This window comes from Nelumbo nucifera, chromosome 4 (genome assembly GCF_055504915.1).
Source record: "Nelumbo nucifera cultivar China Antique chromosome 4, China Antique-T2T, whole genome shotgun sequence".
Lineage (NCBI taxonomy): Eukaryota > Viridiplantae > Streptophyta > Magnoliopsida > Proteales > Nelumbonaceae > Nelumbo > Nelumbo nucifera.
In genome coordinates, this window is record NC_142652.1 from 12,992,910 (window position 1) to 13,005,645 (window position 12,736).

At 38.6% G+C, this 12,736-nt stretch overlaps 1 protein-coding gene across 2 annotated transcripts in view; it reads left to right on the forward strand.

Moving 5' to 3' along the window:
• Positions 1-2,670: 2,670 nt before the first annotated feature.
• Positions 2,671-12,736, forward strand: part of EMB3108 (DEA(D/H)-box RNA helicase family protein) — a 37,329-nt gene continuing 27,263 nt past the window's right edge. Inside the window, exons 1-7 of one of the 2 annotated variants that reach the window (XM_019199539.2) lie at positions 2,671-2,932; positions 3,025-3,176; positions 3,273-3,380; positions 3,475-3,531; positions 4,374-4,439; positions 4,582-4,642; positions 5,905-5,951. In XM_019199539.2, the coding sequence (XP_019055084.1) occupies positions 2,797-2,932; positions 3,025-3,176; positions 3,273-3,380; positions 3,475-3,531; positions 4,374-4,439; positions 4,582-4,642; positions 5,905-5,951 (627 nt within the window). In that variant the 5' untranslated portion in view covers positions 2,671-2,796. The remainder of the gene's footprint in view (positions 2,933-3,024; positions 3,177-3,272; positions 3,381-3,474; positions 3,532-4,373; positions 4,440-4,581; positions 4,643-5,904; positions 5,952-12,736) is intronic. The other variant, XM_019199540.2, reaches the window with a different exon arrangement.

A 12,736-nucleotide genomic window follows, 5' to 3' on the forward strand; every position in this document is an offset into this window, starting at 1 on the left:
ATGGAAGATCAATGAATTACCATTGAATCAGATAGAATACAATTGTTTTATTTGATTGTTCTTGGGGAAAAATGAAAAGAAAACAGAGAACCAATTTTAGATATCGAGTGCTTAATATGATTTATCGGTTCAACTTGCGATAGATATTGTGTGAAAATCTCTGTTCGCATGTTAAAAGAAAGATTACATGTACTAGGTTATTTTAGTAAAAATGTATGTAAACTAATTTATAAAAGGATAAAATGGGTATTTAGAAAAATTGATCATCCGTCCAATTTTTCCATCTAAATTAGTGACAGAAGGGATGTTTTTGTCGAATTTTTTGAAAGTTCAATGGAGGTTTTTGTTAAAGTGAAACTAAAAGAAAGGTTTTTATGATTGTTAGAAACTTCAGGGGAGGATTTTATGCTCTTCCCATAGTGCTCATCACACTAACCTCACATCATCTTCAACTGTGCATTGGGAGCATCTTCCATACTTTATGGTGTCATTCATGTGAAGATGTTCCTGTGCACAATTTTCATGGATTGAGGTTTGCATGAGGAGTGATTTGTTAACCCATTACTTGGGTTTGCCAGTTTGGGCTTTCAGATAATGAGGGCTTATTCATTTGCTCTGAAATCTGACATCTGAAAGTGTAACAATTACATTATGAGGTATATTGGCATTGGTGAATTTTTTTTTCTTCTGAACTTTGAATGCATAGAATGTTGTTCTAAATTTTGAATTCTAAAAATTACCAAATATCTATTTCAATCCCATATATGAGAGTTTTTGTTTGTCTTTTTGGGAGTATCATTGAAAAACAAAAAGTTGTATGGTTACACTTTAAGAGATGAAAAGAAACGAACAACCAATTTTCTCTTAAAGTTAAAAGATTCATCTTATATAAGAGTTACGAGGAAACAAATAGGCATTGACTAGTGATACAACCCCTAACTTCCATTTGCAATAAAATATATAAGAGTTAAAAGATTCCAAAAAGTTGTTGTTTGGAAAAACAGCTTTGCCTTTTTTAAATAAATAAATATATATATATATATATATATATATATATATATATATATATATTAATGTGCATGACACATTAGTAGACAGATTTAGCTGAATGCAATAGCTATTAAGTAGGTTGTGGCCAATAATAACGTCCACACCAGTCCTAAAATATATGGGGCCTACAACCATTCAACCTTTCACTATTGGACCTATGTAATTTATCATTGGCATGGGGCATTATCATTGGTTTCACAGCCCACTGCACATTTTGAAACATATATTAATATATTATGATAATCTACATATTAAATTACTCAACTTAATCAATAAATATAATATAAGTTTTAAATTATATATTATCATTATTGTAAATCAAGATTTTAAAAGACATGCTTCATTTTTTTAAGGGGGAGAGTAAAGAAAGAACATATTCCACCAGTAGACCCTAGAATCGACCTTGAAACCATCAAGGCCAGAGTGGCCTTGGAACTGACCTTCATCCCAAAAACCTGGAATCGACCCCCTATAAGGTAAGTTATAGGTTCTGCCATGGAATCGAACTAAACCAACCTATGCTCACCCCTTCACCACTCACCCTCAACATTCACTCACATAAATAGCAAAATAGGATGATGAAAAAGAATTGCAATGCTGACTTCTTTCCAATTTTCTTGATATCCCTCACATAATAGAGACTAAAATGATACTTAGCTTTTTATGAAGAAATTTCTATATCAGGTAAAGAATGGCACAACAAACAAAAACCACCAAATGAAGGGGAATGAAAGATCACCGGTCATTATATTAAACTAAAGATGACAAAACAAAGTCTTCCACTCTAGGTACCCCTTCCTGATAGTCATTTAAACTAAAAGAAGATAAATAATGGAGTTTCGCTAATTGGGATACCTTGTGGGCTGGACTATTATATTTTCTATTTACATATACAAAAGGCACATGTCTATACTTTGAAACAAGAGAACTAATCCTAGATAAAAGCCATTGGCAGGACAAGGGTAGGGGAGTTTTCTATTGTAGAGCTTGAACAACTTGTTGAGCATCTAAGTATATCAAACTTCATGACAGATGAAATTTATTTAAAATAGCATATAATTGAAAGTGTCATAGATCTCCGTCTAAAAAGCCATCATGCACGGGAGACCATTTTCACCGGTAATGAAAAATAAACCGTTCCCGTTCTACCACTTCATCACCAGTACATGCCTTTTTTTGCATGAATCTTGATCTTTACGCAAGTCCTAACACATTGGTGTTACACAGTTTGTTAGATCAACCAATTTATGACTTGGAATCTGCTCCTCACACCGGCATTAGAGGCACATCTCACAATGCATTGAAAACATCTCCCATGAATACTGATGCTTATACGGGAGATGTTCCCAATGCATGGTGGGATGTGCCTACGAGATTGGTGTGAGGAGCAGATCCGGTCTCCTAATTTATAGCATATCATAAAAAAACCACATATCTGGACTCTTTTAATAGAGGTTGATGAGAAGAACACGTGGAGTTCTTCTATCCACAGCTATCATGCCACGTCAATAACTCAAGATGATCCTACGTCGTTTGGACTAATTTACAGAACGACCCGACCAGCAAATCCGTCAAGAGAAGGCCATAAATTTGGTGCACAAAGCCTACACACAATTGGGTGAAGGTGGTCCAGCCACGCCTATGCTGAAGCTTTAAGCTTTTCTTATGCACAATAAATAAATAAATAAATATTTTGTGATCAACTAACTTCGTTGGGTTCAACTGCGAGCACAGAAGCCGTAAGTGATGGCATTGAGAGCTGCTACTTTCGTTGGAAGGGAAAGGAGAACCGCTCTTCTTTCACTTCCTCGTCAACTCAGAATCAACCCTGCATCTGTTGCTCCCTCCTTTCGTAGAATTCCATCTTCCCGAAAACAAATTGGTAATTTGTTCTCACTTTCTCTGTTCTATTATTTTTGTATAGAAATTCATCCACACATTCCTCTCAATTCATCGGTTTTCACAACGCCATAGGACTAATTTCAGCTGTCAAGTACCGGGTTCATGCAATACGAGAGGTTGCAACGGAACCAAAGGCTTCTGCGACAGAGGATGATAATCAGTCATCTCAAAATTGGAAGATTAAAATGCTTTATGATGGAGATTGCCCGCTTTGCATGCGCGAGGTCTGTTCTGCATCTTTGATTTGTTTTTTTTAATATTGACGGTTGGATTTATTTTAGTAACTTTTCATGAAATGATTGAATTTTCTGTATTTACAGGTCAACATGCTTAGAGAGAGGAATAAACTGTATGGTGCTATCAAGTTTGTGGACATAAGTTCAGATGATTACTCTCCGGAAGAGAACCAAGGCCTCAACTACGAAACTGTATGCTGTGAAGACATTCTTGACATAAGCTCAGGGAAGTGAAATTACTCAAATATTTTGCTAACATGACCATCTTTTTATATTTTATTTATAGGTGATGGGGAGAATCCATGCAATCATGGCAGATGGAACTGTGGTTACAGACGTTGAAGTATGGCTCTCTTAAAACTTAGTAATTTTAGTTGTTTCTATGACTTTTACCTTTCTTACTAATCTAGGTCCTGTGTAAAGCTATTGCTAATTCTCGTCTGTTTTTCTTTTTTAATTTTGTCACGTTTCCACCCAAGTACTGTGCATGCCTTCTCTTAATTAAGGTACTCCTGTTATACTACAATGTACCATATCCAATTAGAAGATGCGACTTCTATTTAAAACATGCCCTCTTATATCCGTATCCAGTCCACACCTCCCAAGACCCCAAATAGCTGGAGCCAACATTGGGTAATGGCCTTTTTTAAGTTCTATTTAAAACCTTGAATTTTTGTTCGTTCCAAATACCCTTAAGACTGTACAAGGAGTCTGATCAGAAAACAAAATTAAGCCCTATATGAATCAGGAGCAAGATAAACAAAGATTTTACTAGACCATGAATTTCAAAGCATGTCTAGTATTATATTCATCACATGTTCCTAAATCTTCTTTAAGGTGTCAAAATGATATCAAGGTAAGGACTTGTAAAGGCAGACAAATGCTAAAATTAAAAGATAAATCAAGGAATAGAAAATGTAAAATAAAGAAAAAAATGAAATAAAGTATTCAATCATTATTGCCTTATGAGTGACATGGTCTAACTCCTGCATCGGGTAATCCTCAGCTTCACCAAATGGATGTGCAAAAGATAACTGCAGTTTTTTGTGCACAATCTCATTGTCAAAATATAAAATATAATCTGAATTCAAGTTGATCAGTCTGCATTTGGTTGATGATAGGCTTCCAACTTTGTCTTGCCTTCTAAATTGCATAAAGATTCTATCCTAATCAGAAGTATTGTAGGCTTTCAGAAGGTTGTATGAAGAAATTGGCCTTGGATGGGTTTATGCAATCACAAAATACAAGCCTGTAAGTCCTTTCATTTCTGATAACATAACAAATAATAATGTGCTTCCAGTATTTTCTTCTCCATGTGTAACTCGTCTTAACTGGAAATTGTTATAGTTCTTGTTTGTATTGTATAGTTAATAAAAAAAGCAATCATGCACAGATTGCAACCCTAGCAAATGCAATTTATGGAATTTGGGCAAAATATCGTCTACAAATTACAGGTGAGTCCAGTGTTTCATTCTAGAGAAAAATGCTTAAGTTGTAATTTCACATATCTTTGCATAAATGTCAAGTCTTACATTACTATCAGGACAAAGAAACAAATCCTGGAACCAGCCAAGAGTTTTATATAGGCAGAGTATTTCCACTATACAAAAGAGTTCCTTCTCACACCTGATTTAGCTAAATCATCATCCATATAATTCAGTTCCCTTGGAGTCCATCTGAAAAACACAATTCAAAGACGCAGATATCTCTCTAATTTAATTAAGAAAATGTGCAAACCTCCAAGGAACCATTCTCAGCAATATTCACCCACCCAATAGCATTTCTAGAGTCTCCTTTAACAGAAACGATGTCTTATGGAAGGACTTAGAGACCCTTGGGCCCACTAACAGAGCTCTAACTTCAGCATCAGATGCATCAGCCTCTCCATTGGCCCACTAAAAGCCCATAGCATATCATCATCATCATCGTATTTGAGAATTAAACCCCCAATACCAGTGGCACCCAGGATGCCAGAGAGGCTCCTGCAGCGGCTATCAAACTGAAGAATAAATTCTATTTAAGGCCTGGGGTTCAGTGTATTTGCATCCTTCCCCTTTTCTTTTGAAACGAAAGTTCCTTTTCTTCTTCTTCTTTTTCAAAAAAAAGAGGTCCAATGTAGAAGATTTCCCTATAACCTGGAGTTTTGTATGCTTATAAATCAGAATATCACTTTTTTTCCTTTTTCTTAATGAAATAGCAGTATATAAGTGAAAATGATGAAACCGACAAACCAACTCTCAAGCATTCTATTATGCAATTTGATCTGTAGAATTTGGCCTTTAATGTGATTTTAAGTATTAATGATTCGACTTCTCATTTAGGAAGGTCTAATTGTCATAGCTGATTTAACCAAATAAAAAGATGCCATTTATAAGTAAAAATGCATGCAAGAAACATATTATTGCATCATATTTCTACCGATGATGTTTTTACGTCTAAATTTTTATTTTTCTGCATTCAGATAATTTTCCTTGTAAATTGTAGTATATTTACTTTTTACTAAGGTACGTAACGAAAAGGATCCTGATTATTCTTAAGCCAACCATGCACCTTCTATACTACATCTACAAACCATATATGAGGATATATGTTCACTAGCATGTGGTAAATCTTTTTCTCGTCCATTTTGATTTTCAAAGTCAATGTATGTTGCAATTACTTACCACTTTCTCTAACCTATATGGATTCTCATGTCAATGAGCATCTTGGTTTGTAGGCCGGCCTGCTTTAGAAGAAATTTTGAAGGCACGAAAGGAAAACAAGGTATGCAATATTTAGGCTAGATGATTATATAATGACCGAAGATTTTATGTATAAATGTGCTTGAATTGCATTTCTGCGTTTAACCAAGCATCATATTTTAGGTATCACTACACAAAAGGTAGAAATCAAACAACTTACAGTCACTATTTTGTTGATGCACTATTTTGTAATATGGATACGTAACAAAGATACCAGGTGAAGAATATCAAGTTATTTATTTATTACAAAATACAAGTCTCTAGAGATATGCATAAAGTCAGGACTAGAAAGGAAACAATTGAATGCTGATACATATTTTAGATTCATTGATGTAAAACATGTTATAGAACATGCCAACTAATCCACATTAGTAAACCAGATAACCTGCGCTATAGAAACATTGGGTCTTTGGACTCAGCAACAAGAATACTATAAATTAGACCAAACTTTGGAGTCTATTTTAATACCATAGTGATTGGAGCAGCTATTCCAAATTGTTTCTACTGTAGCTACAGTAGTCCGAACCAGTAAGGAGAAGAAGAAAGAGAAGGAGAAGAAGAAGAAGAAGAGAAGAAGAAGATGAAAGAACTGTCGAACCTTATAGCTAAACCCTATCAGTCGACCTCTTAATAGTGATTAGGCTTCTAATTAAATGTACAAGGACTAAACTGCCCCTACTTAAGTATGGGATAGAGAACCTCTAATAAGACTGCCACATAAGCTCATAACTTAATCAAGGTGAGTTGACTAATCTACCCTTATTCGGCTAACTCTAACACTCCCCCTCAAGCTGGAGAATATATGTCATATAATCCCAGCTTGTTACATATATAGTTCACTCTCCCTGAGCTTAAGGCTTTTGTAAACAAATCTGCCCACTGATCACCTGAGCTTACATGTTCTGTGTTTATCTCTTCAGTAAGAACCTTCTCCCTCACAAAGTGGCAATCAATCTCTATGTGCTTTGTTCTCTCATGAAAAACAGGGTTGGATGAGATATGGAGCGCAGCTTGATTGTCACAGTACAACTTCATAGGTTTATCCATGTGGAATCTGATTTCTTGTAGGAGATTCCTCAACCACACTAATTCACATGTAGTGTGTGCCATGGCTTTGTACTCGGCTTCAGCACTGCTTCTAGCCACAACCGTCTGCTTTTTACTCTTCCACGTCACAAGATTTCCTCCAAGAAATGTGCAGTAACCTGTAGTAGATCTTCTATCAGACACAGAGCCCGCCCAATCTGCATCCGTGTACCCAACTACTTCAAGTTTTCCTCCTGGTTTATACAATAGCTCACAGCCCGGAGCTCCCTTCAAATATCTTACAATTCTAAGAACTGCATCCCAGTGAGATATACGAGGGTTCTGCATAAATTGGCTCACCACATTGACTGCAAAGGAGATGTCTGGTCTCGTGATAGTCAAATAGTTCAGCTTCCCCACTAGTCGTCTATACCTTCCAGGATCATCAAATATTTCCCCTATATCACTGCTCAACTTAACATTTGGTTCCATAGGAGTCTCAACCAGTTTTGCACCTAACAGTCCTGTTTCATCCAATAGATCGATAACATATTTTCTTTGGCACAGGTTTACACCTTGTGTTGATCTAGCAACTTCTATACCCAAGAAATACTTCAATGTCCCAAGGTCTTTTGTTTGAAAATGATTTTGCAGAAAGACCTTGAGTTTGTCGATCCCCAATTTGTCACTGCCAGTTATGACAATATCATCCACATAGACCACTAATAAAATCTTTCTAGCTTCTGAGTCATAGCTGAACACTGAGTGATCAACCTGGCATTGTTTCATTCCAAAATTCTTCACCACTTCACTAAACTTCCCGAACCAAGCACAAGGCGATTGTTTCAACCCATAAATTGCCTTTTTCAGTCTGCACACCTTACCAGCCTCCCCCTGAGCAACAAACCCAGGTGGTTGCTCCATATATACCTCCTCTATAAGGTCACCATGAAGGAAGGCATTTTTTATGTCAAGTTGAAATAAGGGCCAAACATACATAACTGCCAGGGAAATTAACACACGGACAGAGCTAATCTTAGCCACTGGAGAGAAGGTCTCCATATAGTCCACTCCATACAACTGTGAATACCCTTTAGCAACAAGTCTGGCTTTTAGACCCTCCACACTACCATCTGGCAAGTATTTAACAATATACACCCATTTACAACCCACAACATGCTTACTAGGAGGAAGAGTAGTGAGCTCCCACGTGTGAGTATGCTGAAGAGCAGAGAGTTCCTCCTCCATTGCCTGCCTCCACCCAGGTGAACTAAGAGCCTCTTGGACATTGTTAGGTATGGAAATAGATGACAATAGTGAAACAAATTGGCGATGTGAGGTGGAAAGGCGAGATACTGAAATAAAATTGGAAATGGGATGGAGAGTAGAACTACGTTTACCTTTCCGTAAGGCAATGGGTAGGTCAAGTCCTGAAGGTCCAGCAACAGGAGCAACGACAGGATCCGCGGACAAGGTAGAAGCTGGAGGAGGGGCCGGTGTCGTTCGACGTGTATACACTTGCCGAATTGGTGGTCGTTCAGTAGGGATCTGCACTGGATGAGGTGACGAGTCAACTCCAACAGGAACACCCGGAACGGGATCACTGATCGGAAGAGGAAGAGGAAGTAAAGGTGGAGACGAAGATGCTTCAGTTCCTGAGAAGAAGGGAACAAACTCAAAAAAGGTGACATCAGGACTGACATAGCACTTCCAAGTAATGGGATTGTAACACTTGTACCCTTTTTGAGTCCGAGAGTAGCCAAGAAAGACACACTTAATGGAGCGTGCATCCAACTTGTCTATTCCAGGACTCAGATTGTGAACAAAGCACACACAACCAAAGATACGAGGTGTCAATGGAAATGGAGACAAGGTGGGGAACAAGGTAGAGAAGGGAGACCAACCATGAAGAATAAAGGAGGGCATCCGATTAATGAGGAAACACGCAATAAGTACAGCATCACTCCAAAACCGTTTAGGAACACTCATATGATGAAGAATAGACCGAGCTGTTTCAAGGAGATGACAGTTCTTCCGTTCAACCACCCCATTTTGTTGAGGAGTGGATGCACAAGAAGTTTGATGAATGATGCCATGCTGTTCTAAATACTGCTGAAAGGAAGTTAGAAAATATTCACGACCATTATCTGAACGAAGAACTTTGATTGGAACACCAAATTGTGTACGTATTTCAGCATGGAATTTTTGAAAAATGGAAAATAATTTTTTTCATTAAATAAATCCATGTCATTCTTGAACAATCATCAATAAAAGTGGCAAAATACTTGTAACCATTATAAGACTCTATTTTGATCGGGCCCCAAACATCTGAATGAACCAAAGCAAAAGGACTCAACATACGACTTTCAACTCTAGGACTAAAGGAAACACGACGATGTTTCCCAAACTGACACGACTCACACTGTAACACTGACAAATGACTCAAGACGGAACTAGTATCTTGAGTGCCTTGAGAGAAGGATGTCCCATTCGACAACGCCACTGTAGAGGAGTGAGTGAAGTCTGAAGTGCAACTGACGATCCACCACTGTCAAGGTAATACAATCCATCAGCTTCATGCCCCCCACCAATCTTCTTCCCCGTCCTGAGATCTTGAAAAACACAAGAGGAAGGGAAAAAAGTAACAGAGCAGTTAAGAGTCTTGGTTAATTTACTAACAGACATAAGATTGAATGGAAACTTAGGGACATATAGAACAAATGATAAAGAAAGAGAAGCCATGTCAACATTGCCAACACCACAGATGGGAGAGGAGGAACCATTGGCAAGGGTAACAGTTTGAGATGTGGAAGTTTTAGAGAGAGAAGAGAACACACCTGGAGTCTCGGTCATGTGATCAGAGGCTCCAGAGTCAATAATCCAAGGAGAGGTTTTAGATGACAGGCAAGCTATACCTGAGTGGGCAAGAGTAGCAGTAGTGTGCTGTGAAGTGGACTGAAGGAACCGCTCATACTCATCACGCGGTACACTCACCATCTCCCTTCCGGAAACAGATGTAGATGTGGAAGGAGTTAGGTCTGCCTGTTGATTATCACTGACATCAACCCCACCAGCAACAGCATGATTGGCCCATTTAGAGGGAGGGCGGCCATGAAGATCATAACAGAAATTTACGGAATGTCCTTCCCTGCCACAGTGGGTACACTTCCTTGTAGAGCTGCCTTTTTCTTTGCCACGGCCTCCCCCTGAGTCACGACCACCACCACGGCCAAATATGGAACCACCACGACCTCCTCGGGAGGCATATCCTCCCCCTTTCGTACCACGTCCACCTCCTCTGGCTGTCACAAAAGCTGATCTATCAGACTGTGTGGGATTCTCTGTCTATCCCAAAGAAATCCTGCGAAGCCGAGCAAACACTTCCTCAAGTGTAAGAAGGGTAGAGCCCCCCAATATTTGGGCCCTAACTGGTTCATACTCTGATTTCAACCCCACTAAGAACCTTGTGACATCTAGTTGTTCCCTCTGTTGTTGCTGAACCTTAACATCTGGAGTGAGAGGATGATAGACATTGAGTTCATTTCTGAGGTTCTTCATACTGGCATAGTACTCTTCTAGGGTTTTATTTCCTTGTTGCAGACCAAAGTACTCCTGATAGAGCTGATATACCCTTGTAGTATTATCTTGCCCAGAATATAGCTTCTTGGCATGTTCCCATATGTCCTTAGCTGTATCTAAGAACATGAAGTTGGCACTTATTTTGGGTTCCATACTGTTCCATAGCCATGTCATGATTTGAGCATCCTCCTGTTCCCAATCATCAAACTCTAGAGAGTCAGCCGGTGGTTTATCTTCTTTCACATGCTTCACTTTTCTCTTTGCCTTGAGAAAAACTTCCACCGACTTGGCCCATAGAACATAGTTCTCACCATTCAGTTTAATTGAGGTCATCTGTACACCTAGATAGTCAGAGGAAACCACCACACTAGGTTTCTGATCACTACAGCCATCTCCCATTGCTGCCATGATACTCTTTCAATGCTGCCTCTAATCTGAATTCCCAATCACCAACTAAGTGCTGCTGTCAAGAGTTTGATGTTCCAGAACCTACAGCAGTCCCTAAACACAATGATAGATACACACGCCTTTGGTCTTATCCACATCACTACTGATTTCACAAAAACAAACACAGACTACACCAACATTAATTCAGCACTTACTAACCACATGCAAGCTCTCTTACAACTACTCAACAGAGTTTGTGCATCACAAGCACCACCACACAGCCATAGCTGTCACACACAATACAGACCTGCTTTAACGCATTTAAGAGGGCACCACAAGACCAACAAAAACTCAACTAGTACCATTGCATTACACCTTGCACCATTCGGCCACCTACAATAGCAGCCCTTACACCATTTGGTCACTGTAAACACAGCCTGTTCTTGGAATTTTTCCAAGAACCAGGGCAACAACCAACCTAGTTCTCTAGGTTCTGATCAGTCCTCTCAAGTTCTTGAAGATTTTCAACCCAGAAATACCAACAGCACACAGAGGAGAGATAACCAACCTTCGTTTGAGAGCTTCAGCCAACCATTCACTGCTGAAGTTGTTTTCTTAGGAAAGGAGGTTCTGTGCACCAGAAAAAAGAAGAGTTGTGATGTTTCAGGCTTGGGACGAACCACTTTTCTCCATTGACAGCCCAGAGAAGAAAAGGAGAGAACTGAAGCACGAACTGAAGTTGTCACGAACTGAAACAGGTCACGAACTGAAGTTGTCACGCTTTGATACCATGTTTCTACTGTAGCTACAGGAGAAGAAGAAGATGAAAGAACTGTCGAACCTTATAGCTAAACCCTATCAGTCGACCTCTTAATAGTGATTAGGCTTCTAATTAAATGTACAAGGACTAAACTGCCCCTACTTAAGTATGGGACAGAGAACCTCTAATAAGACTGCCACATAAGCTCATAACTTAACCAAGGTGAGTTGACTAATCTACCCTTATTCGGCTAACTCTAACACAAATAAAGCATAAGACCAGTTGAGAAATTTTCCTTATACCAAGTTAAATACATAGAAATAATTGTTTAAGACACTGCTCACATGGTAGATTATGAGCACATACTCTACTATGCTAACAGTAACCTGGCATAATGGAGAATGAGCATAAGAGTTAACGTATGGGAGCTTTCCTGGAGACAATGTAATGAAAAGGTCATTTCACATTTGCCTAGGATCAGCTTAACAATCACTTGTACAATGTCCAAATTTCTAAATCATACTGACAGTTGGCATGACAAGCAAAAGGGTCCAACTGCATAACTTGTTTTTGTCAGCTCTCAATTGGGGAAGGAGAACAGTCCCTCAGCATGGCTCAAGTAATGAACTCCTAGTTGACACTGGAGGTTTGGGATCCTATGACTTCCAATAGACTCTTGTCCTGGACCCTTAAATGGACTGTAGGATAACTATAGTACCAGAGTGTTGGTGTTCTAACTGATAAACTTGGTATTGAAACTTACCACTACCTGGAAGTTTCAAGTCATGGGCCCCTTTTATTCTTGGAAGAACTTTTGTAATAAATACTAGATTCGTGATCACAAAATTCATGTATAAAGCCATAGTAATCTTTAACTCATCCCTGAAGATCCTTTTCCTTGCTTATCTGTGTCATTTCTTGTGAACTATTTCTGTAATGAGCAATTCAAAGCATGATATCTTATGCAGCCTCTCTTGACAAGATAAACCATTTGATTGGTGCCCTGATATTAACATTATGAAAAAATATAGGGCTAACATGGTTGTTTTTTATTT